Here is a 27511-nt window from a genome sequence, read left to right as displayed (position 1 = left end):
TTAGCAACCGTTGCGTGTACAGAACAGGAAGTAAAGGAAAATCACCCCCCCCCCCCCCCATGGGACCTGACAGGGGTTTTAACCTTTCCCTACTCTATCCAAAAGTTTTGCCTTTTTATATATATTTTAGACGGTGTGTTGTTACTGTAACCATTTTCTCTACACAGTTTTTTTCAGTAACGTTTTGAAGGTTTTCCACCCAATAAAAACCATTGTGAAAAAAATGATGGCTCCTTTCAGCAGCTGGACAATTCCCAAAACTCGTGTTCGGCTAATTTTAGTCAAAACATACACAACTATCACAGCTTGTGTGTAACCTTAGAAATCTGGCAGGAAATAATGGAGCCATCTGCTGGCATTTAGTCCAGGGACTGAAGAGCGAACATAGCCGCAGATTGTCGTTATACAAAAAGTCTGCATCTTAAGCTGCAATACCTCCATCACTCTGAAAAAACCTTTACCCAGTTAATGTAGTACAACTCCAATTCCAAAAAAGTTGGGACGCTGTGTAAAACCTACAAAAAGAATGCAGTGATTTGCAAATCTCATAAACACATATTTTATTCACAATAGAAAATAGAAAACATGACAAATGTTTAAACTGAGAAAATGTAGCATTTTACAAAAAAATAAGGTAATTTTGAGTTGGATGGCAGCAACACATATCATAAAAGTTGGGACAAGGCAACAAAAAGCTGGCAAAGTAAGTGATACCAACAAGGAAGAGCTGGAAGAACATTTTAACTAATTAGGTTAATTAGCAACTGGCCAGTAACCTAAATTGATATAAAAAGGGCATCTTAGAGAGTCAGAACGGTTTATTTACTAAAGCTGGAGAGTGCAAAATCAGGCTCGCTTCTGCGTATAAAACAATCAGCTTCTAACCTCAGTTTGATCAATTAAGCATTGGCAATAAAACCTGGAAGCTGATTGGTTTCAATGCATAAGTGAACCTGATTTTGGCCTCTCCAGGTTTAGTAAATAAACCCCAGAGTTTCCCTTAATCACTTCCCGCCCGGCCTATAGCAGAAGTGCCCTCCATCGAATAGTGGGCAGTACTTACCAGACCTTATTCGATGGGGGGCACTTCTCGACAGAACACCTGGTGTTGGTTCTGTTATCCTGACTGGGCATCATATGACATCCAGTAGGATAACTGCAGGCGCGACACACCACTACACTGATCTTGGTAAAGAGCCTCTGACGGAGGCTCTTTACCACATGATCAGCTGTGTCCAATTGCAGCTGATCACGATGTAAACAGGAAGAACTGCTTATCAGCTTTTCCTCGCTCGCGTCTGATAGATGTGAGTAGAGGAGAGCTGATTGGTGGCTTTCCTGACAGGGGGGTCAGCGCAGCCCCCCCACGGATACCCACACTGGACCACCAGGGATGAGGCCAGGACCACCAAGGAAGGCAATAAAGGACGCCCACCAGGAATGCCACCCTAGACCACCAGGGAGATGCCAATCAGTGCCCAGGGATATGACAATCAGTGCCATGGCAGATGTCAATCAGTACCCATTAACAATGTCTACCAGTGCCATCAGTCATACCTATCAGTGTCCATCAGTGCCACCTATCAGTGCTGCCAATAAGTACCCATCAATGCAGCCTTCCAGTGCCCATCAGTGCCGCCTATCAGTGCCCACCAGTGCCACCTATGAGTGCCCATCAGTGCCGCCTATCAATGCTCATCAGTGCTGCATATCAGTTCCATCTATCAGTGTCGACTATGAGTTCCCATCAGTGCCACCTATTAATGCCCATTGTCAGTGCCATCTCATTGGTGCCGCCTTATCAGTGCCATCAGTGCAGCTTATCAGTGCCCATTAGTGAAGGAGAGAACTTATTTGCAAAATTTTATAACAAAAACACTTTTTGTTTCAAAATTGTCAGTCTTTTTTTATTCATTTAGCAAAAAATAAAAACCGCAGAGATGATCAAATAGCACTAAAAGAAAGCTCTATTTATGGGAACAAAATATTAAAATTTTAGTTTGGGTACAGTGTAGCATGACCACGCAATTGTCATTTAAAAAGTGACAGCTCTGAAAGCTGAAAAATCGTTGAACAATTTCAGATCACAAAATACAAGGTAAAGCTCTGTCATGCAGAGACAAAGCCTCTGACTTCTCTGGGCCAAAGCTCATTTAAATCGGTCTGTTGCAAAGTGGAAAACTGTTCTGTGGTCAGATGAATGGAAATATGACATTCCTTGTAGCAAGTGTGGGCACCATGTCTTCTTGACTAAAGAGAAGAGGGACCTTCCGGCTTGTTATTAGTGCTCAGTTCAAAAGCCTGCATCTCTGATGGTATTAATGCATATGGAATGAGAAGCTTGTACATCTGGAAATACGCCATCAATGCTGGAAGATATATCCAGGTTTTAAAGTGGTTGTAAACCCTCCCCCACAACTTTGTCCCATGTAAATCAGCATAAAAAACCCTAATGATCACTGCTTGTAGATACCTCCTTACTTGCTTAGTATTGTTGTAATCCTTGCTGTTCTGTAGAATGAAGTCACTGAGCATGCCCAGATCTCCCCTGATTTAAGGCATACTCCCTGTCTTATCTATCTGTTATCGGGAATTCCTACGGCACAACACTGAACTCTGCTAATCACTCAGAGCTTCCTCCTACACACCATGTGACCATGTGACCTCACATACAGTCTAAACATGGCCATTACTGCAGTCTTATCAGCTGAAGCTGATAAGTCTGACAAAGGGAAACATTAGCCATCGGCACAAGTAAATACTATGAAATAAACAAGTAAGCTATGAACAGGGAAGCAGGGTTGCCATAGAAACGTTGGATTGAGAAGGAGGCTTGGTTAACAGTACAGGAAGTGCTCAATGTAAGGGCGGAAATACACTCCACTGTGGACTAAGAAAACAATACTTAAGATGGCGCTGCCTAACGCCTGGAAACAAGTTTTTTAAAGTTTCTATAAACAGTAAGTAATATGCGATTTGGGCTGGATTACAGTGGCTATAGTCTAATAATGTCTTATTATAATAGACTAAATGAAAAGAAGCATCAGAGTGGGAGAATTTACTTCCTCTTTAAAGCAGCATATTCTCCCATCCAGGGATGTGTTTTTCAGGAAAGGCCTTGCGTATTTAAGTGCTAAACTCCATACTGTATCTATGACAATGGCAATATACTGTACACTTCTGTTTTTACTACTTTTCCTTTTGTGTCACTACCATTAAACTATTGGGATTGCATCTTGCATCCTAAACTGAACTGAGAAACAAGAGTATAGGCTCAGGAACACAGGATTAATACCTTCCCTACTAACAGAACTATGATCTACTTTGTTTATATAGACGGATCATCGTTCTGGCTCTCTATCCAAATGATTGGCGGGTGCAGGTGGACATTAAGCCCACGATCCCGCAGATCAACTCACGTTGTGTATAATCACAGCAGAAGCAGATCGTCGTCTGCACGCGTGTGCTTCCCAGATCCGGAAGTGTAGGATCAGGTACTAGGTATCTGATCCTGCACAGGAGAGCTGCCTTGCTGCCGTTTATGTAAGTTATACGGTCGGCAATAGGTTAAAGTAGAATTCTAAGGTATAGGTAACTAATCCTGAAACTGCTCCCCCCCCCCAACACCTATACTAACTCCCGGTGAAAGAAAGATCTGCAGAGGAGAGGAGAAAGAGATTGCTCCAACAATGGCTGGTAATGCATTAGCAGTAAGGTCACCCATAAACCTGCTATGGGCCATTTGTTGTTGGTGCTCCCTCCTCTCCCCTGTAGATGCCAATGGCTGACACAGGGGAGCTGTCTATGGAGCATGTAAGGCCTGCTCCTGTGCTGTGCTTAGCAGTCATGACTGAGGGAATCGTAGAGCACCAAAGCTCGATTATAATCTAACCCCAGTAATCTGAACACAACCCATCCCAAAAATGACCAGACGACAAATCCAATTTTGGATTCAAGTGGCCATAGCAGCCCTTTATTTTATTAAACCAAAGTACATTCAATCCAACTATTGTATGATATGCAATCAATGCATATCATACAATCAATACATAAACAGAAACATGAATAGATCCTACCAGGTCTAAAGTCTTTGAAGGTACATATAAAACCAAAAAAAAAAAAAAAAGTATGTATCTGCCATCAACATAACGTATTGTAGGGAAGGGACACCCATAGCTAAGATGGGCCCAACTCATAATCCTCCAATTTTTTTTAAGACAACATCACCTTCGAAGACCCAGAGACCTCTGCCCACTGTTATGACAAGGGAACAAAATGACCAGGTCACCAAAGAGTGAAACAGAATAACAACAAAACAAAAAACACTCACAAAAAAGTAATATAAATGAACACACTGATCAGCGCTCGCAGCCTTTATCTGCAAACACTGATCTTTGCTGGATTTGCAAACAAGTTGCACTTACGCACAATCTCCTGCAATGGAACTCAGTTGTAAGTAAGGGACTTGCTGTAGGTTTTCTCCTCTGTTTCCGTAACACTCCTAACACTGGACTAAAGTTCAACTTGGTGTAATTAGTTTCTTCTTTATGCTCTGATTGTTCATCCTGTGCATCTATTAATTTGGTCTGTGCTTCTAGTTATGACTTGGTTTTCTTGGGTCCTCCTTTTACTTACCTTTTCAACTGTCACCTGTAAGCCATAATCAGACTGTGATAAATGGTGTCATGTAATGCAGTTTAAATCTCCTGGCTGGTGTAACCAATGAAGACAAGAAACTCCTTAGACTTTGTGCCTCGCTATAAGGTTGTATACAGCTGGTGACACAAAACACCTGATAGCAACAGAGAGGAAATCTTCCAATGGGGACACTAGTTCTGATGACAATAAGGGACTCCCTCAGTAGAAAGGGGTTTCCTCCCATTTCCTGTTTTAGTTATGGAACAGGAAGTGAAGGAAAATCTCCCAGGTGGCAAACAAACCCGACAAGGGTTATACCCCTCCTTACTGTATCCAAAATGAAAAAAACATTTAGGGGCAGACAAGATAAAATGACTTAAACCTGGCGGTATTTCTTGAATCTTTATTATTGTAAGGGGAAAAATATTAAACTGTCAGAAGTGAAGTTAACAAAGCATAGATAAAGAGAACATTTTTCATTGATCTGTGTTCAATGCAGATAAGTAAGTGTTAAAAAGAAACTTTATGAATTGCTTAATTTTATCTAACAGGGTAATGCATGATGAAGTTAGTGACACAGAGAACATTAGGAAAAACCTCTCTATTGAAAGAATGATTGTGGAAGGATGTGATATATTACTGGACACGAGTCAGACATTTGTACGCCAAGGTAAGCAGTTTCAATGGTGGGTAATATTTTTGTTTGTATCTCTTATTTGTTTAAATCTGATGTCTAGCTCTCTCAATAAAGGTATGTTTCTTATTCTAAAGCCCAATTATACTGTGAAACCTGTACAAATTACAGCTTTGTATTTAAAAAGATGTGCAATTTCCCCTAATGACAGCCCAAGCAAGGCAGCAGTGCAATATGCGTCACCACCCTGTCCAGTAATATCTGTGAGTTGGAACCATGCAGACACTGGCATATGCAAAGCTTATCACATCCAGGCCAGATTAACACTTTTGCATTGCAGTAACCCCAAAGCACACATACATTGTAAGAATAAAACAGCACCTGTGACTAGTGCGTTGTGGTGCACTGTGTTGTCAAAAATAAGGCAGATGCATTTTTGGTGCATTGAGGAATATTATAAGCCCATTCATAATGTATAGGCCACCTGCTTTCATTTAGGATTTCCAATTAGGTCCACTTGTCATTTTTCCAGACAGATTTGAGTGGAAGGTCACTGTAAGTCTATGAGCAGGTGTATGTAAACAAATGTGCATCCGTTGATATTTACTTACCTCCAAGTCTGTTTAGGCCAAAAAAAAAAAAAAATGGAAAAAGGCTGTGCTCTCTTCTGTTTTTTAGATGCTAAACATGACTGATTGGAGGCAGCCTACCATTTTCATCCGGCTGCCCATAGATCCAACACAAGTCTGGTCCAGTTGAAAAATACAGAAAAAAAAATTAATGGGCACGGATGTCACAAAAGCAACATCTATCTTGTTTTTTTTTAATTCAGCAGGGTATCTGCACAGGGCCAGAGGATCCCATTAAAATGATATGGCTAGATTCACACCACGAGTTGTGTTTAACACTGGTGTGCGCTATGAAGGAAGCCGTGCCGCCAATGCGTTGTAAATGAAGTATTGTTTTATTTTTTTTCAACCTCATTGAAACATCACTAAGTGAAATTTAATTTATCTTTATATACTTTCAATGGGTTGCAATGCATACTGCGCTAAAAAAGTATAGCATGTCCTACTTTCTTTCTCCGCACACCAGTGGAGCACAGTGATGTGAACAGAACATATAGGACTCAGTGCAAATTGCCTTGTCTACGCACTGGGACTGCATTAGGTAAGGCTGCTCAGCCCACCTTAACGCATATGGTGTGAACAGGCCCTCAATTTTAAGGCGATTGATGGAAATTATCTGAGCCATGCAGTATCCAGAGCAATTGTACAGTATGTTCTTACAGCCTTGTACCGCCACATGATGGGTTCTGCCTATGGAGGGAAAATATCAGTCACTGAACACTCCCAAAAAATGTTTTAATTTTGCCATGTTGTTCCTTTTTCAAGCTCATGGTAAAATAGCTTAGAGGCAAGAATTAATGAAGGTGTCATGTGCTGATATACTCCAGCATTTCATAGTCCAGTGTTGCATACAACTGCCTGTTTGAATAACAAGCCAAATCTTATTCCAGGTACTCTTATCCAAGTGCCCTCGGTGGAGAGAGGGAAACTAAGTAAAGTCCGCCTGGGGCCTTTGTCTTTGAAGAGAGAAGGGGAAAGACAATGCTTTTTATTCACAAAACATTTCTTAATATGCACTAGAAGCTCAGGGGGAAAACTGCATTTACTCAAGGTAAGACATGCATTGCAAATTACACTACACTGTTAAGCCTACAGTGCAAATACAGTACATGTCCTGTAGGCAGCGTGGTGCAGGTGCTGAAACCATCTGTCATTGACAGATTCTGTTACTAGCACTTTGCTCAGTATTTGATCTTTTTACTCTTCAGCTTAGGATCACATAGTAAAACACTTGAAAAGTATGTTGTACAATGTCAGGTTACTAAGGAAATGCCGTTATGTGTTTGCAGTATCATCATTGCTTCTATAAAATCTGTGGGTTGGTCAAGAGATGTGGGCAAAGTTGATGCTACAGCAAAACATTATATGAATATACTGCTTGCAAATACATGAGCAGTAGGTCTGTATGACTGGTTATCTGTTTCTGCAGATATGTATGAATGGGCTAGTCCATCCATGATATAATAAAAAAATAAAGATTTTTCAAATCAGGAAAAAAAGGGAAAAAAAGCACATTACAAAAGCATTAGAAATAGATCTAAACACACATGTATAAAGGCATAATCTTACATTTCATATTCCGACGGACTTTCAGAACGAACGGACTTGGCCACACATGAACGGACTAAGTCTGTTTGAAAGTCCGTTTGTTTTGAACGTGATAACATAAACGGGACTAAACAAGGAAGTTCAATAGTCAGTAGAAAAATTGTTTCCCTTGCGTCATATTTGGTCCATCGAACCAGCACACAGACGAACGATTTTCCCGATTTTAATCCGTCGGAATTGAGTCCGTCGGATAGATTTGAAACATGTTCTATTTCAAGGTCCGTTGGATTTTTTTTTTTTTTTTAATGATCTGACTAGCCCACACGACCGGATTGTCCGACAGACTAATCCATTCGGACATAGTCTTCCAGAAAGTCCGGTCGTGTGTACGCGGCATTAGGAAGCTATAGAGTTGAATCAGGCAATAGAAAAGTGACTTTCCTGACTGTGCAGTGTTACTGCAGTGTGTGAATCACAAGGTTGGTTAAATAGATTTGGAAGTTAAAACAGTTCATCTATATATATTTCAAATGTGTAACTGACTTTTTCTGGAGTCCAGCTTTACTATAGAATAAAGATGGTGTTGCTAAGTTTTTGTTAGCACAATCTTCTCTTTATTTTACTTTTTAGCCAAAAATGTATGTACAAGAACGTAATGCACCCATGCGTGTTGTAATGTAATATCAAAGGGGAAAGAAAGCGATCCAGCCCCAATTAGAGACATTTGTCTTTTGCCTCTGGGACTTTGGTATGCTGCATAAAAGAGCACTTATTTAGTATTCTTATACCCAGAGCAACTAGACAATTACAATCTAGGGTAAACTTCAGTAAATGTAGCATTGGGAACAATCACAAAAAATATTTATATCTTATTTTCTCTATTGCTTCCTAATTAAAACCTATAAAAAAGATGTATTTATTCAAGGTTGCTAACATATGAAATCTGTACTTTGAAATAAAAATTATATTTAGTTAAAGTGGTTGTTCAGTCATCTGCTAAAAAATTTAAAGTCAGCAGCTAACCCCCCCCCCCTACTATTATGCTAACATCAAATAAGCATATAGAAGGATTGAGAGTATATCCCAAAGAAAAAGCAGACTGAGGGCATATCACAAGGCAAAAAATGGTTAAAAGGGGTTTCTTTAATTAACAATCAATTAAAATAACATAAAACATTGAAACAACACCCTAAATTTGACAAGGTCAACAGATACCCAATATTCACAAATGTAAAGGTTGGATTCTAAGTAATGGACAATTATGTAGAAAGTATCAAGGATAACATAGCAAGTTATGATCCAATCACTCCTCCACATATTGCTTGTCAACCCATTTCGCACTTTTGCAGCTTCCTTGGGACAATACTGGGCAAGTGCTGATATACAATTTAAAAAAGAGAGAAAAAACAAAATATAAGTATCCATAACAGTGAAAATGTGTATATGTACAGTAATATTACAACGTTCATATGCATCTTGGAAAGTTACACATATAACACATCATAGCACATGTATGCTTGCCTGATAAACCTTGAATCTGTCAGGGCTGGGCTCAGTCCTTCCTTCTCTGAGCTGGCCGCTCAGCTGTCAGCTAATTGCCAGCTCCTATATCTCCACAGTGACTCACCTGTTGATGATATCCTGCTTGTCAGTCCTGCCTACACAAGCCATCCAGCCCAGATGATCGTCCCCAGGTCACGCCTTGGTCACGCTCTCCTGTGTTCCTGTTAAAGACTTGCTTGACTGACAATCCTTCTGGCTCCATTTCCTGCTTGCTGTTCTACTACACTCATTTCTGGCTTGTCTGACTATCCGTTCCGGTTCCTGAACTCTGGCTGTGTTTTGACTACGTTTACTCTGTTTACCTTTTTTTTTTTATTATTATTAAAAATTATATTATTTTATATATTATTATATAATATTATATTATTATTAAACAAGTGAGATTTAACTGTACTTCTGTCTCAGTCTGATTCATGGTTTCTGACAGAATCAAAGAATAGGAACACCACACTACGCAGGAGAACCAGCTGCAGATAAACCAATCAAGATATATGTATAAATTGACTAAAGGAACATGTATACCTTCCAAAGGGGACAGTGCTTCCTGGGATTTTCTGTAAGTGAAATAGTAATTTGGACATGTAATGAAGTGTGTCTCAAAAATGTATATAATACATATTGTTCCAAATAATCCTTTCCCAGTGCCAAGTAAAATCCAATAGTAAGGACCCTTGAAGAGGCCAAAACAAGAGACTGGGGACGAGCACCCAAATTATACCGTCCATGTCAGATATGGATGTCTAGAGATGTACAAATATGCCTCCATTATATCACTCACAACGGTATTGGGGAAGCCATGGGAAAGTCCCAGTGGTGTCAGAGGGGGCAGGGTCACCCACATTACCCGGTGGCCCTGCCCTCAGTTATATAAGAACTGTCAAAGGCGCTGAAGCGCCACATGGTGGGAGCCTCCCATGGAGGTGGATTGGTGGCAGATTTTTTTTTCGGTCTGTTGCTGCATGAAGAAGAAGATGAATGGATATCGTGGGACATTTTTTTTTTTTTTTTTTTTAATAAAGGACTTGTCCCCAAGCTGTGTCTTGTCGTTTTTAACATTTTGCCACTTTTTTTGTGAAATGGTAGGGGTATAAATGAATGAATGAATGAATGACTTGTATAGTGCTACCTATACGAACTGAATCGCCTCAGGGCGCTTTTTCTTGCCACCGGTGTCCATCTGCAGCTATTTATGCGGTCCTATAAACTGTAGAGTCCCGACACACTTACATTTGTACCCCGTTACCATTTCACACAGAGGGGAGGCCGGGATTTGGGGGTCTCCTTATTAAAGGGGGCTTTCAGATTCCAATAAGCCCCCCTGCCCACAGACCCCCACAACCACAAGGCAAAGGTTGTGGGGATGAGGCCCTTGTCCCCATCAACATGTGGACAAGGTGCTTTGAGGGGCTAGGCACTCTCCCGTCCCCCCCTCTTTTCCTGCAGCCTGCCAGGTTGCATGCTCGGATAAGGGTCTGGTATGGATTTTGGGAGGGACCCCTACGCCATTTTGTTTTTAAAATTAGCACAGGGTTCCCATTAAAATCCATACCAGACCTGCAGGGTCCGGTATGGATTTTGGGGGGACCCCTACACCATTTTTTTTAATTTGTCGCAGGGTTCCCCTTAATTTCCATATCAGACCTGAAGGGATTGGCATGGATTTTAGGGGGACCCCATGCAATTGTTTTTTTACATTTTGGTTCGGGGTTCCCCTTAATATTCATACCAGACCCAAAAGGGCCTGGTAATGGACTGGGGGGATTCTCTTTTTCTCAATGACTTTTATCTATATTGCCAAGATCCGACAATTCATTACAGCCACAATCAGTTTTAAAAGACAATTTTTCCTTTAGAAATGTAATTTTGCTGTGGTACTTATTCTAAACACGGGAAAAATGGGCCACTTTACAGGCATACTATAGACACCCATACTATAGACACCCCCAGGCACAATATTTAAAGGAATATTTCATTTTTATTGTTTCACTTTAAGCATTAAAAAAATCACTGCTCCCTAAAAAAAAGTCCCTTTTAAAAAAAAAAAATTGCATTGATACATGTCCCCTGGGGCAGGACCCAGGTCCCCAAACACTTTTTATGACAATAACTTGCATATAAGCCTTTAAAATTAGCACTTTTTATTTTTCATGTTAGCGTCCCATAGACTTTAACGGTGTTCCAGCGGCTGTCGAATTTGCCCCGAACACTGCATATTGTTCGGTGTTCGCAGAACATCTGAAAAACCAAAGTTCAGCCCAAACTTATGCTCAGGCCGAATGGTTCACCTATCCTTAGTACACACTTATGCTATTTCACCTGTTTGTATATCCTTAGGTGCCTTTACCCTACATAGGGCTACTGAGTTTTGCTTTACCAGATAACCCAAATACAGTGATAACATACAACCTGTCGTAAGGTGGGTACCTTTGCGCACTGCAAAGATTAAATTCCTTTGTCTCTATTTTTCCCGTGTATATACTGTAGCACGTTTTTATATAGTTTACTTACAGGTCTCCTTGTAGTTGGATGAGGCTTGAAAACTATTTGGTGAATACAGGATAGGAGTACTATTAGCGAAAGATATACGATGCTACGTAACCCTGGTAAGCACTCTATGGCATCAATGTGTAACCCTATACTGTTTTACAATACCGTTGTGAGTGATATAATACTTATACATCTCTAGACATCCACATCTGACACAGGCGGTATAATTTGGGTGCTTGTCCCCAGTCTCTTGCTTTGGCCTCTCCAAGGGTAGTCACTGTTGGGTTTGACTTGTTGGCACTGGGAACAATATGGATTATATACATTTTTGAGACACACTTTATTACATGTCCAAATTGCAATTTCACTTGCAGAAACTCCCAGAAAGCGATGTCCCCTTTGGAGGGTATACATGTTCCTTCAGTCAATTTATACATATATCTTGATTGGTATATCTCAAGCTTGTTCTCCAGCGTAGATGTGTTTTGAGTCGCAGTCTGTGATGTGTGGTGTCCCCATTCCCCATTCTGATTCAAGGTTTAGCAGGCAGGCATACAAATGTGATATGATATGTTATATGTGTAACTTTCCAAGATGCATATGAACATTATAATATTACTGTACATATACAAATTGTCACTGTTATGGATACTTATATTTAGTTTTTTCTCTCTTTTTTAAATCGTATATCAGCAACTACCCAGTATTGTCCTGAGGAAGCTCCAAAAGTGTGAAACGCATTGACAAGCAATGTGTGGAGGAGTGATTGTATCATAACTTGCTATATTATCCTTAATACTTTTTACATAATTTTACATTACTTAGGCTTCAACCTCCACATTTGTGAATAGTGGGTATCTGTTCACCTTGTCAAATTTAGGGTGTTGTTTCAATTTTATATGTTATTTTAATTTATTGTTAATTAAAGAAACCTTTTAAACAATTTTTTGCCTCATGATATGCCCACACAGTCCGCTTTTTCTTTGAGATATACTAAATTCTATATATTTTAATAATAGGACACTCACCTGTCCCAAGATCCAGTGCTGTCCTCGCTGCCTCCGTTTCTTCACCGGGGTTCAGTCTCTGGCGCCGGCATACCCACTGTGGGCAGCCAACTGTGACTGCTTGCGGCTTCACAGCCGGCTGCTCACTGTGCAGGCATTAACCACGCTGCTTTCAGGGACCTGTGACGTGTCCCAGGGGGCTGCAAAGAAAGGAGGAGGGTCAGAACTTCCACTTGGATCAGGCACGGCAATCTGACCAGAAGTTGTAGAGCAGATATCTGTCAATAACAGGTATCTGCTCCCCCCAAAAAATGATGTGCCAAATGTTATGGAGGAGGGAGGTGGGGGAGGAGGGAGGTGGGGGAGGAAGAGCGGACCTTCCCCTTTTCAGTGAAGTTCCGCTTTAATATAGACCATTAAGGAAAAATGTTGCTCTTTTTCTATTTGCCCTTTTGCATTGAACTAAAAAATCCCACTCTCCTCCTACACATGTGTATAATTATCCAGATTTAACTGCCATTGTCTTCGCTGTTTGTTTACTTCCAGCAGTGAAAGGCTCCTTTTTCTGGCTGTGTTTGTGAAGTACAGCCTCATAGAATTCTATGGGGCTCATCTACCTCTGTCTCTTGGCCAGAAGACCACCCCATAGATGTTTGTGGATTGTACTGAACAGGTGTGACTAGGAGAGGGAGCCTTTCACCGCTGGATGTAAACAAGGAGGTCATGGCCATCAGATCTTGGTAAATATACATCTGTGGGGGGAAAGGGGGAGATTGTTTATGTCAGGGAAAGAAAAATAAGTGCACTTTGCCAGAGAATGCTCTTACACTTTAAGGGCATAAAGTGTCCTGTCATTAAATGGATAATGTTGTAAACTCTACACAAAAGTGTATAATGGGTTACATGCCTCTCTGTTTTCGTGGCAGATAGATGTGTTGTAACTATTGCATCATCACAAATAAGATGTATCTCTAGCCAGATCTATGATTCATTTTCTTTTTTTTTTTGTAGACTGGTGAAGGTGTAGAACCCCTACCAGGTTTTTTTTGCTTAAAGTAGAACTATAGGCAAAACTTTTTAAAACATTTTGGATAGGGTAAGGGAGGGTCATAACCCCTGTCAGTTTAGTTTTTACTATCAGTAAATTTATTGTCAGTTTAGTTTTTTACTATACCAAAACAGGAACTGGGAAAGTCCCTGCAAATTAGGGGAATCCCTTGGGGACACCCAGGTCACCTGAACTAGTGTGCTCATTGAAAAATGTCCCCTCTATTTCTCCAGATATTATGTAGAAAAGCATTGTTTTAACCACTGCCGGCAAAGTTAAAAATAGAAATAGTAGTGACCATCCTAAAGCCAGGGAGAAATGTCCCGACCCAAAGAGGTCAGATGAGGACCACCAGTGAACACACGCCAGCGATCTCTCAGGAGTGGTGCCCAAGATGGTCAGTAGGGGATAATTTGATATCTAGAAAAAGGTATATATCTCTGGATAGGATTATTTTTATGTCATCTAATCCGGAGTACTAATCATCTTGGGCATCACTCCTGAGAGAGCATGGATACAAGCTTTTCCACTACTGGCTGTTTTATTTGGCAGAACTTTGACTGCATCTGATAGTATACAGTCACTGTTTATCCATTACATTTTTATCTGGCTTAGTTGATTTTTAAATCAAAACCTTTGTCAGTATTTGAGCTGTCTATGGTTAGCCTAAGTCGCACACTTTAACCCTAACTTGAGCCCTTTTAGTTTAAATAGACCTTTATCAGTAACACAAATTTTAATACTAATACTAAACTTTTGCAATAAAGGAAGGGGGCTCTCAGTGGATCAAAAGACTCTTGTGTGGTGGTTTCATCCCTAATAAATCTTAAACAAAAAAGTACCCCTATGTGAGTGGGATTATAAATGACCACCAACACAACACAACAATAGAAACCATAAAAAATACTTTATTAACAAATACAAGACAAAATTACATAAATACACATAAATACACTTAAACCAGAGGGACTACTAAACAAACAGTGTCCCTATGGTATTAAAAAATTATACGTACACATGATTGCATAAAAAACTCCAACCATTGAATGTTAACCATACGCTAAGCTGATAAACCCACATCCCAACACGTTTCCAGTCGCTGACGTCACAGAGACCCTCCTCAGGGGTGAAGAGCAATAATTAGATGGCAAGTTGATATTTCTGGAATAATTAATCAAAAATGTATGTGGTGGGACCATTACATGCAAATGCTTGTCACTGGTTTGTGTGGCTCTGTCCCAAGCTGGTATATGGCCACGACTGCTTCCCTTAAATCCACCCTTCCTAATATTCTGAGTAGAGAGGGAAAAGGTTACTCAAATCTGTAGATACCTCTATTGTCATGAACAGAGGACTTTGCTAAAAATAGGCAGTAGCCTCAATAAGCTCGAAATTTTCAGAGGAACCTTACCCGCAGGATAGACTTGACAGAGGGCTAGGCAATACAGCCCATGGATTAATTGACAAATCAAGCATCCCCACGCCCTGCACATGGGAACACTACTTGATTTGTCAATTAATCCATGGGCTGTATTGCCTAGCCCTCTGTCAAGTCTATCCTGCGGGTAAGGTTCCTCTGAAAATTTCGAGCCTATTGAAGCCTAGTTCAAGTACACGAAGGATTTGAGCAATGGAGTATCACGACCAGTCTAGCAATACCGTCCACATTTTCCTGTCCCGGCAGTGCCATTAACCTCTAGCATTCAACGAACTTAGCTATTTTTATAGGCCATACAGTATTACCATGACTATGCTATTTGGTTGACTAAAATTGAATTAAGAGTGAAACCATTAAGATGTAACATGTAACATTTTTTTGGACAGTTTCTTTGTACAGTGGGATGACCAAGTTGACCAGCGACCCCCCACATATTCAGAGTAGTTGCAGAGGAAACTCTCCACTTGAGTAGAATGCTTTTTCAAGCTTAAAACAGGAGTATACTTAATAATGTACAAACAGCTCTAGAAGTGGCCAGAGCATTTACCAGCCTAGACTAGACTAAACGACCTGTAAGAGAGGGAAGGACCAAATCATATGTAAATAGCTGGCCTGTTCAGCCTGGCAACAGCAACAACACAGTGGACAGTCCAGGTAGATTTTAGGTAATCTATGTGGCAGAAAATTATATTTATGAAGTGTTTTAAACTGAATCAAATGATCTCTAGAAGATATGAAGTGAGAGAAAGGGAGTTCCCCTTTCCAGCTCTGGAAGCTCCGCCACCCAGTAGGAATGAAGATTATCCATCCCATGGGGCACAATCGGTTGTAATAATTTGTAAATTGACGATAAAGGGTTTTTGTAAGGGGTTCTTCCCTAATAAGCGATTCCATATCAGAGTGACATAGAAGTGGTGGAGATGTCCCGAATTGTGCAGTAAAGGTGCGATGGAGCTGGAGGAACCGGAAAAAGTGGGGGTTGTGTAATTTATATTTATACTTAAGTTGTTCAAACATCTGCAATGCACCACCCTCACAAATATGGGACAAATAACGGACACCATGACCGGTCCACAGGGAGGGGTCTGGGATAGAGTAGAATTCTGATAGAGAGGGGTTTAGCCATAAGGGAGTATCTGGAGAATAATGTCTCAAGCCATTTCTAGCAGAAGGAATCACCGACACCCATGCTCTGATCACTGTCCTCATGGAGATGGTTAACAGGTGTGGATCTTTAATACACCTAAAAAGTGTATTCCGTAAGGTTTTGTAGGAGCCCACTATGAAATCTTCCAGAGCAAATGCAGAATTAGAGGTATCTGATAGGATTCCTAAATTGTGACTTTATAATGATTCTAAAGGCAGAATATTTTTTACCTTAATATATTCTCTGCATCAAGGTGAAAAACCTTCTGCATGCAGCTCCCCTAAATACTTACCTGAGCTGGATCTCGATCCAGCGATATGCATGAGACTAGAAGCTCTCTCGGCTCTCCCATTAACTCTCAATGCTGTTAATCACATCCAGTGAGGCAGGGGTGGGGCCAAACCACATTGTGGTTGTCATATGGACTGGCAGAGCCGTCTTGGGAGTGAGCATTCAGCGTGCTATGGGGGCACTGGAGGAGCCAGATGGGGACCCGAGAAGAGGAGGATCTGGGCTACTCTGTGCAAAACTATTGCACAGACCAGATAAGTATAACATATTTGTGATTTAAAAAAAATAGAAATCTGCCTTTACAATCCCTTTTACATGGGTGCTTTATTTAAAAAAAAAAAAAAAAACTTTAACAGTAGCCATTGTATTAATTCTAGCAATTAATCCTCACCTTACCGTTTTGCCGCGTTTGCGTTTAGAAGCATTTTTGAAAAAAAAAATTAAAAATATTTTTTTTTCAAAATAGCCAAAAATGAAAAACACCTGTAAACGAAATGCGGCTAAACGTGAGTTACTGCGTTTAGCCACTTTTTGAAGTGTTTGGCGCTTGAAATACCTGTAAACTCAGCTTCTGAACCCATTTTTTGGTGTTCCAAAAAAAGCCTCCAAACTCAACTGCCTAGAAACTACTGTAAACGACCCTGTGTACATGGACTGATAAGATAACATAGAGAAGAGTTCAGGAGCAGTTGAAAAAAATGCCCAACTGCTCCTAGGGCCTCATGTACACTGCTGCTGCTAAACGGATGTTTAGGAGCAGTTGGACATTTTTTTCAACTGCTCCTGAACTCTCCTCTATGTTATCTTATCAGTCCATGTACACAGGGTCATTTACAGTAGTTTCTAGGCAGTTGTGTTTGGAGGCTTTTACCACTTATCCATATGAAATGAATTATGCTTGGTCTAGAATTGTGGCCCAATAAACTGCAAATAGAAGAATTCTTTTCACTTGTCTGTAAGTTGGTTGATAAAAAGATTTTACAGGTATAAAGCTATAAAACACTGGCAAATGACCAACTGAAATACGCATGAGCAAAATGAACGTTCTGTCACGAAAGTTCTGTCAAGTTGAGTTTAGAGGCTTTTCTGGAATGCAAAAAATGGGTTAGGAAGCTGAGTTTAGAGGCATTTCAACCGCCAAATGAGGCTAAACACGGTAACTCGCATTTAGACACATTTTTTTTCAGGTGTTTTTCCTTTCTGAGCATAAAAAAATTATATATATATATATTTTTTTAAACGCAAAACGTGAGTTACTATCTGTCAAGTTATATCGTTCAGGAGAGGTTGTAAAAACGTCCCATGTACATGAAGCCTAAATGTCCCTTTAGCACCAGAAGTGTACATGAGGCCTACAATCTAAGGAAAGCAGAAGTGATACAAAAGGCTATTTATTGGTGGTGTTGTAATGATGTGTTTTCTGTACAGACAGGTGGAGTTCTCTCTCTAATAGAATGTACGCTGATTGAAGAACCAGATATGAACGACGATGACTGTAAGTAAGCCTGTATAGATTTTTACTTCCTAAAAATCACAATGGTGTATGTGTATAGATGTAACAACTTGCTAATTTATTAAAGATATGAAATACTTCCTTTTCAACAATTGCCAGTTCTATTAAATTCCCTCTGTTTTAGTAAAGTTACCTGAAAATCTTTTATTTTCTTTATATAATATGGATCTTAGGACCTTAACATCTTTTTTTTTCCAGTGAGGTAATTAAGTATATGTGTATTTTCAATGTTCTTTTTTAGTCAGCAGATGGAGCTCTATACTCCATGTTCTTCACCTGTTTACAGAGCTCAGTAGCTGAAATCTACACACACAAGTAAACAGGTTATAGGAGTGACTCCCTTATTGGATATCAGTGAGAGCCTGCATTATTACTACTGTTCTGGCTTTTTAACTAACCCATGGTTTTCTGCCAACAATTTGTCATGTATTAAATGATTATATATGTATTAGATACTGAAAAAATGTAACACGTATGGTTAAAACAATACATAAAAAATCCATCCATACGCTACAGTTAAATTTGAAAACACGTGAAGGCAACATTTCTAAACTGAAAAAAAAATTTTGGTCTTCATGCTAGCTAGTACTTTAAGCATGTAGGTTACCCTGCTTTGCAAAATATTCAGGCTATTCTGAAGTTATAGTTCTGTAAACATCTATTGCAGAATGTGATTCTTGGAACTATGCATATGTGTTCTCTGGAGCTGGTCGTGCACTGTTAGAATTTCTCCACTGTTAGCCATTCTAACTGTGGGTGGCTCTGCTGGCTTAACCACTTGGCGCCCATACTACGTCTATTGATGTCATGGGCTTTCGGTGGTTATATCTGAATGATGCCTGAGGCCACAGACATCATTCAGATATCTGCGTTTTCAGCCGGCGATTCCCTGCACCATAAGAATGATCGTAGCGGCTGTTCCTCCGCTTGATCGTTCTTATGGGCGGCGGGAGGGGACGCCCCCCCTCCCGCCGCCCTCCGGTGCTTGTACCGACTCACCACTTCCATCGGGGAGTGGGTCACAGGATCCGCCGGCCACCGCAAGTTATCATAGAGATTTCCGGCGGACCAGATCGTCCCCAGAGTCTCTATGATCATTTGGAGGCCGGGCTCGATGTTATAACGTCACGCCCGGCCTCTGTATTCAAATTAACGGCGCCAATTTGGCTAGGAAGCCAGGATCGTTTCTTTTTTGTTTTTTTTTATTCTTCCCAGCCTAGAGGTGAGATATGGGGTCTTATTGACCCCATATCTTACTGTAAATATGTCCGATTGTGCCATATTCCTATTACAAGGGATGTTTACATTCCTTGTAATAGGAATAAAAGTCATCAATTTTTTTTTAAGTGTCAAACAAAAAAAATGTAAATAAAATTAACAATAAAAAAAATAAAAAAAAATGTAAATCACCTCTGTCCCCGTGAGCTCGTACACAGAAGCGAACGCATACGTAAGTCCCGCCCACATATGAAAACGGTGTTCAAACCACACATGTGAGGTATCGCTGCAAACGTTAGAGCGAGAGCAATAATTCTAGCTCTAGACCTCCTCTGTAACCCAAAACATGTAACCAGTAAAAAAATTTAAAGCGTCGCCTATGGGGATTTTTAAATACCAAAGTTTGGCGCCATTCCACGAGCGCGTGCAATTTTGAAGCGTGACATGTTGGGTATCTATTTACTCGGCGTATCCTCCTCTTTTACATTATGCAAAAAAATTGGGCTAACTACTGTTTTTTTTTCTCTAGGGTCTTTGCTAAAAAAACATATATAATGTTTGGGGGTTCTATGTAATTTTCTAGCAAAAAAATTAAGAATTTTATAAAAATAATAATAATAAACTTTATTTATAATGCACTTTCCATCAAAAGACCTCAAAGTGCTACATAATTACAATAAAAACAAACAAACTGCTTAATTTACAAAACATTTGCCAAAAAGAAAAGAACATTTTACATGTAGGAGAGAAATATCAGAATTGGCCTGGGCGCGAAGTGGTTAACAAAAGTCAGTTGACTTTTGTCTGAGGAGCCTGGTGGAAGATTATAGGCTGAACAGCTGATTGAGTGCCTTCAACCAATCAGCTGTAGACACTGTTCAGGTATTCTGGCAGTTCTGATAGCTGTGGCTAGCGGTTTTGAGAATACATTAGCTCAGTTGGGGAAGATTCGTCTATCCACGCCATTTGTATGAATGGAGGAACCTGTTAGATTTCTTTCATTTCACCTGCAGGCTGTACACAAGAAATATATTGGTTAAAAGCCTAAGTGCAGTCAAACTAAAAAACAAAAAAATCAGCACAAAGGACATCATTTACAGTTCATAGGATATGTCCCTTGTTCTAATATACTGTATATTATGTTAGGTCAAATCCTCCTTCAATGATGCCCCACCACCACCCCCAGCCACCATAATCTTCCAGAGTGGCGGGGGTCAATAGAATTGTAGGAGCTGTCAAAGGCTCTCATCAAAATTTCCAGGTTATGCCTGACCCTTCCACTCAGCTATTCCATGGATAGAAGCTGTTGCTACAGTTTCTATTAAAGAAGGACGGGTGGAATATTGTAAGGTCAATCCCCTCCACTTTATTTATAGCAGCTGTAGTACAGGAGGAGTGGGGTGGAAACGGCAGGCAAAGTCAGGCAATCTTGATGAAAGCCTGTGATAGCCCCCACAGTTATTTTACAAAGTCTTTATTGGCCCCTAAGACAAACCTAACCCCTACACTGCCACCTAGTGGTTAACCCATTCACTGCCAGTGTCATTTACACCGGAATCAGTGCATTTGTATAAATGACAATAGTCTCAAAAATGTCCGATGTGTCCGCCATAATGTCACAGTCACGATAAAAATCGCTGATCGCCGGAATTTAAAAAGAAAATTTTTTTTTTTAAAATGCCATAAAACTATCCCCTATTTTGTAAACCCTATAACTTTTGCGTAAACCAATCAATAATCGTTTATTGTGATTTTTTTCACCACAAATATGTCGAAGAATACGTATCGGCCTATACTGAGGGAAAAAAAATATTTTTTTATATATTTTTGGGGGATATTTATTATAGTAAAAAGTAAAAAATAATGCGTTTTTTTAGAAATTGTCGCTCTTTTTTTGTTTATAGCGCAAAAAAAACGCAGGGGTGATCAAATACCACCAAAAGAAAACTCTATTTGTGGAAAAAAAAGGATGTCAATTGTGTTTGGGAGCCACGTCGCACGACCGCACATTTGTTAGTTAAAACAACGCAATGCCGAATCGCAAAAAGGGCTCTGGTCAGGAAGGGGGTAAATTCTTCCGGGGCTGAAGTGGTTAAGTCATGTGCTTTTGTGTTTTCTATTTTGTCTGTGCTGTAGGTTTGCACACCCCACTTTATTTAGTAACAATTTATTAATTCCAAAGATTCTCAGTTGCAGTTATTCTTACCCTTTCTATGCAGAGAGACCAGTTGTTAGCAGTGAAGTTGTACTAAATGACTGGTAAAGATGCCAAAATCCAGCCCAAAGGCCTTCTAAAAAGTCCATCTAAGTCTGGCAGTGGGCATACGGAAAGTCTAAATAAGGCATATTTATTAAACGCTCCTATTTTAGTGTAATGGCATTGTTTCCTGCATTACGTTAGCACTTCAGTGAAGGGCTCTATTTGCTGCCTGCAATTACAGTAACTCAGCATTAAATGTGTTAAAAGCAAAGCACTTCTAAAACTAGCAAAAAGCCTCCCATGGGAGCTATGAGCCCTCAGCTATTCATTTATCTGTTTTTTAACATGTCTCTGAAAAAAACAATATAGATTGTAGGATAAAAGGAATTCATATTTCCCCATGCTGTAGGACGAGGTGAAATGTACATCTCTTACAATTAACAGTCCAGCCTAAAGATATCTGCTGTTACTCTTATTACCCAGAAACCTATCATCTGTGCACCTCTCTGAAATTATGTTCACTTTGTTACCTTTGGGGTAACTTTAGGACAGGGGTAGGCAACCTCGGTCCTCCATCTATGGTGAAACTACAAATACCGTCATGCCTGTGATTGTCAGAGTCTTGCAATGTCTCATGGGACTTGTAGTTTCAAAACAGCTGGAGGGCTGAGGTTGCCTACCTCTGCTTTAGGACAATGCTCCATCAATACTTTTGACAGTGGACAGTAGACAGTGCTCTTATTGGCCATGGCCATTGAGGGATTGATTGGATGGGGTGGTTGGCTGTTGAAGCTTAGCTCTGAACCTGCTACAGATACTGTAGGTTCAAGGCTCAACATGTGTTCTTGAACCTGTGCACTCTGTCACTTCCTCTATAAAAGCAGAATGAGCTGTGTGATCTAGTACACAATCGACTGAAAAGGTAGTGACATTGCTTCATACCGAGTTCCATCATAGTGAACGTGGACTACAGTGACTGGACAAATCTGACAGTAAAATTTGGCTCACTTGAATTGCCGCCCACGTGAACTGAGTAGGGCACTGTTAAAGTGACTATGAAGTAAAATTACAAACATAATATACAGTGGATATACAAAAGTTTACACACCCCTGTTAGAATGTCAGGTTCAGGGCCGTCTTTAAGGCAGGGCAAAAGGGGCAGCTGCCCTGGGCCCTGTCATTGTTGTGGGGCCCAAAGCAGCTGCCTCATACTTGCCAACTATCCCAGTTTAAATTCCCTTGTCCCTTAAAGTTTTAATCCTGTGATGTGTCCCAATATCTCAGTGTGAAGTGCTGGTACAAATGCTGCCCAGCTCTGCCCTATTGTTGTGTACAGGTGACCCTGTGTTTACATGTAAATAACCGACATTCATATGTAAATAGCGACACCATTACTAAGTAAATAGCTGCGGCTGGCGGCATTGATATGTAAATAAAGGCAGCATTCATATGTATATCATGCTCCCCTGCAGTGAGGAGATGATGTAACCTCTAGCAACTAATCAGTGAGCCGTAATGTGTGCTGTAACCTCTAACAATCAGTCAGTAAGCAGTAATGATATGCTGTAACTGCTGGCAACCAATCGCAATTTCTGCCTGATCTGATAAAGTAAACTGATTTTAAGTCTAGCTGCTATTTATTGTGTGTCTCAGAGCAGGTGGAGAGTGAAAATGCATGGGGGGCCCCAAGAAAATTTTTGCCCAGGGTCCAATCAATATTAAAGGCGGCCCTGGTCAGGTTTCTGTGATGTAAAAAAATTTGACAAAGATAAATAATTTCAGAACTTTTTCCACCTTAATTTGACCTATAAACAGTACAACTCAGTTGAAAAACAAACTGAAATCTTTTAGGTGGAGGGAAGTAAAAAAAAAAAAAATATGTGGTTGCATAAGTGTGCACACCCTTTTATACCTGGGGATGTAGCGGAGTTCAGAATTAAGCAATAACATTTAAACTCATGGTAAATAGGAGTCAGTACACACCTGCCATCATTTAAAGTGCCTCTGATTAACCCCAAATAAAGTTCAGTTGTTCTAGTAGGTCTTTCCTGACATTTTCTTAGTCACGTCCTACAGCAAAAGCCATGGTCCACAGAGAGCTTCCAAAGCATCAGAGGGATCTCATTGTTAAAAGTATCAGTCAGGAGAAGGGTACAAAAATTTTTCCAAGGCATTAGATATAGTGAGTGAAGACAGTCATCATCCAGTAGAGAAAATATGGCACAACAGTGACATTACCAAGAACTGGACGTCCCTCCACAATTGATGAAAAGACGAGAAGAAAAATGGTCAGAGAGGCTGCCAAGAGGCCTACAGCAGCATTAAAGGAGCTGCAGGAATATCTGGCAAGTACTGGCTGTGTGGTACATGTGACAACAATCTCTGATATTCTTCATATGTCTGGGCTGTGGGGTAGAGTGGCAAGATTGAAGCCTTTTCTTACCAAGAAAAGCATCCAAGCCTTACAAAAATTTTCACAAACACATCTGAAGTCTTCCAAAAGCATGTGGAAAAATGTGTTTTGGTCTGATGAAATCAAGATTGAACTTTTTGGCCATAATTCCAAAAGATATGTTTGACGCAAAAAACAACACTGCACATCACCAAAAGAACATCATACCCACTGTGAAGCATGGTGGTGGCAGCATCATGCTTTGGGGCTGTTTTTCTTCAGCTGGAACAGGGGCCTTAGTCAAGGTAGAGGGAATTATTATTTCCACATACCAGTCAATATTGGCACAAAACCTTCAGGCTTCTGCTAGAAAGCTGAACATGAAGAGGAACTTCATCTTTCAGCATGACAACGACCCAAAGCATACACCCAAATCAACAAAGGTATGGCTTTACCAGAAGATTAAAGTTTTGGAATGGCTCAGCCACAGCCCACACCTGAATCCAATTGAAAATCTGTGGGGTGATCTGAAGAGGGCTGTGCACAGGAGATTCCCATGCAATCTGACAGATTTGGAGTGATTTTGCAAAGAGTGAGCAAATATTTCCAAATCCAGATAGACTTATCCCCGAAAAGACTGAGTGCTGTAATAAAATCAAAAGGTGCTTCAACAAAATATTAGTTCAAAGGTGTGCACACTTATGAAACCATATTATTTTAGTTTTCTTCCCTCCAACTGAAAGACTTTAGATTGTTGTTCAACTGAGTTGTACTGTTTATAGGTCACATCAAAGGTGGAAAAAAGTTCTGAAACGTGACATTTTAACGGGGGGGGGGGGGGAGGGTGTAGACTTTTTATAACCACTGTACCTACCTACTATGTGCAATGGTATTGCACAGAGCGGCCCTGATCCTCCTCTTCTCAAGTCTCCCATTGGTGCTCCTGGCTCCTCCTCTTCTTGCTGTGCCACCGTAGAAAGCCGCTTCCTGTGGTGGCACACCTGGGGGTTTGATCCCCGTGGCTCGGCCCTGCCCTCCACTTCCGTGTCACAGGATTTGACTGACAGTAGTGGGAGCCAATGGCTGCGCTGCCTTAGCAGAGCCTGTAAGAGTGGGAAGAACCTTTACAGATGGGCACAGCCCTGTATCGAGTGAGGACTGATGTAAGAATGGTAAGTATTAATACTTAAACATTTTTTACCTTAAAGTGATTGTAAAGGTTTTTTTAATAGCATAACATGTTATACTTACCTGCTCTGTGCAAGGGTTTTGCACAAAGCAGCCTCGATCTGCCTCTTCTGCAGTCCCCTGGCAGTGCTCCTGGCTCCTTCTCTTCATTGAGTGCCCCCACTGAGAGCCATTTTCCATGGGTGCACCCATGCGGGCATGCTTCCGAGTCCTGCTTCCGAGTCCTTGGCCCGACTCCTGTGTCACTGGATTTGATTGACAGCAGCGGGAGCCAATGGCTCCTGCTGCTATCAATCTATCCAATGAGGACCAGAAAAAATGTCTGGAGCTGCTGAGCTCGTGCTCATCGCTGGAACGATCAGGCTCAGGTAAGAAAGGGGGGGGGGGGCGGGCTCTGGCTGGCAGCTGCAGCACAGAAGGCTTTTCACCTTCATGCATAGAATACATGAAGGTGAAAAACCATGAGACTTTACAACTCCTTTAATGCAGGGAATACATTAAGGTAAAAAACATTTAGACTTTGGAACAACTTTAAGAGTAATGACTATTTTCACTTTTCACTATAGATGCTTTTCTACTATTTTGCATCCAATGTCTGTGTACTAGACATATATGGAAGCATTACATTTTCTTGCATGAACAATTTAAAATTGCCAGCGAAAAAAGCAATACATGTGTTGTCCTTTGATGTTTAGCTGTTCTATTTGCTGCAGCTAGAGTTAAGCCTTGTACACACAATGCGATTGTTGGCAGGGGATTTATTGTTGGCAGGGGATTTACTGTTGATTGTTGGCCTAAAATCTGACCGTTAGTACTCTCCTTTTGACAGTTGTTGTCCAACTTTCGGCCAACAACTGTTGAATGGCAGGCTAGTAAATTTTTGGCGGACAACAGTCTGTTGTCTGATTTTCCTATGGTCAGTAAGCAAGTCTATCAAACAAAAGTTGAAAGTACGAACACACATGCTCAGAATCAATGCTCATGAATCACGAAATTAGCAGAAGGGGCCAAAGGGTGGCGCTCAAGAGCTGAAATTCCTCGTAGTACCTCACTACGTTTGTGTTTGTTGGCCGACAATTGTGTACCGTTACTATGCAAGACAAGGTCCAGGCACATGCCCTTTTGACAAAAATCAGAGGCTCAGTTGACCAACAATTGCATTGTGTGTACGAGGCTTTAAAATACCCTGTAATGGCAGCATACTGGATAGTCAGACTGCTGCTTATCACATAACAGGTCTCCAGTGATCTGACACGCCCCCTGTACAGTGCTCCATTAAACAGCTTTGACACTACCTAACTGACTCTGTTAGGGAGCGTGGGACTGCAGGATTGATTCAGTCTGTGTTCAGCATTCATCTGCTCTCCAGCTGCCAACACAGGGTATTTTAAGCCTAGCAGAATCAAATTTTATATATATATATACACACACACACACAGGATGTGTTTTTAGAGAAGTGCCCTTAAAACAGGAATGGGTGGGAGGGTACCACGCACTGGAATTGACAAAGACCACGGGTGGGTGGTCTGCTTAAATATCCCCCCCCCCAGGCTCTTACCATAAATTCACATAAACATAAATATGCCACAAGTCTAACAACATAAAGTAGAACTGAAGTGTGCCCTGGTCGGCTGGACGGTATGGCAAGAAAAGGGGGCGAGATTATTTGGATAGGGAGGTAACTATTTTATTGAGCTGGTAACGTACTACTGAGCAAGCTTACTGAAGGCTTGTGACATCTCTGCTTGAGGATTCGGAATATATCAAGCGAAGCAAGCGGGATTCCACCTGCCCAACTTCTTGATGACATGATACCCCATGTTGTGATGTGGCTGACGCTGCTCCCATCCGGAAGGACTGTCCAGAATAGCGGCTAGGGTCAAGGCCTAAGTTAAGCAAGAGGATCCTAATGTGTCTGGTGAACTGGCTACCACTCAGAGGGTTGGTAAGGAAAGGTAGCAATGGGCTGGACTCCGATAGGTCGGGCAGATGAGACAACAACTTGTCTAGAATCACCATTGGGCACCAGGCATTATGGGTTTGTAATAGCTTGATGTCTACCCTGGGTCCGGACTGTTGCGTTTTGGACACTACGAGGTGTAGGACAAAGTCATTTTGTCGGCGTGTCAGATGACATCTGTGCAATACCTGACAGCTGGCGTCAGTGATGCTCGAACAGGGAGCATGAAAGGATGGTAGACATGTCCCTGAATATGGCACTAGTATGAGTAGGCACTTGCTATTGGTTTACAGGCAGCTGCCTCTGGATACCACCTAGGATGGATTTGACTGCATGGGCTGCAAACAGGGATGGCTTAGCAGAGTCCTGTAAATATACAGGATGCTGGATGCCAGCTAAGTAGAGTCTGAAGGTATTATATGATAGAGCCAGCTGTGTGTGGTAGTATGATATAAATGGCAGGACATGCTTGAAGTCTCCCGACACTGCCCTGGGGTATGTGGCTAGAAACCTGTCGTAGGTATTCCAGGCAGTGTGGTAGGCCTTCAGGGTGTTGCGGGATAATGACTGATTTATGAGGCTGGTCACATCGTGTAGGTGTTCCTTTAAC

At 40.9% G+C, this 27511-nt stretch overlaps 1 protein-coding gene across 1 annotated transcript in view; it reads left to right on the top strand.

Moving 5' to 3' along the window:
• The window catches only part of RASGRF2 (Ras protein specific guanine nucleotide releasing factor 2), a 498296-nt gene that overhangs the window by 265342 nt on the left and 205443 nt on the right, over nt 1-27511 (top strand). The window contains exons 9-11 of the mRNA XM_077462462.1: nt 5190-5308; nt 6792-6952; nt 17859-17925. Coding sequence (XP_077318588.1) covers nt 5190-5308; nt 6792-6952; nt 17859-17925 — 347 coding nt within the window. The remainder of the gene's footprint in view (nt 1-5189; nt 5309-6791; nt 6953-17858; nt 17926-27511) is intronic.

This window comes from Lithobates pipiens, unplaced genomic scaffold (genome assembly GCF_037356315.1).
Source record: "Lithobates pipiens isolate NorthernLeopardFrog02 unplaced genomic scaffold, aLitPip1_a1.2 Scaffold_3, whole genome shotgun sequence".
NCBI classification, from domain to species: domain Eukaryota; kingdom Metazoa; phylum Chordata; class Amphibia; order Anura; family Ranidae; genus Lithobates; species Lithobates pipiens.
The sequence above is the reverse complement of the archived record's forward strand: the minus strand, read 5'-3'. Positions and strand labels throughout refer to the sequence as shown.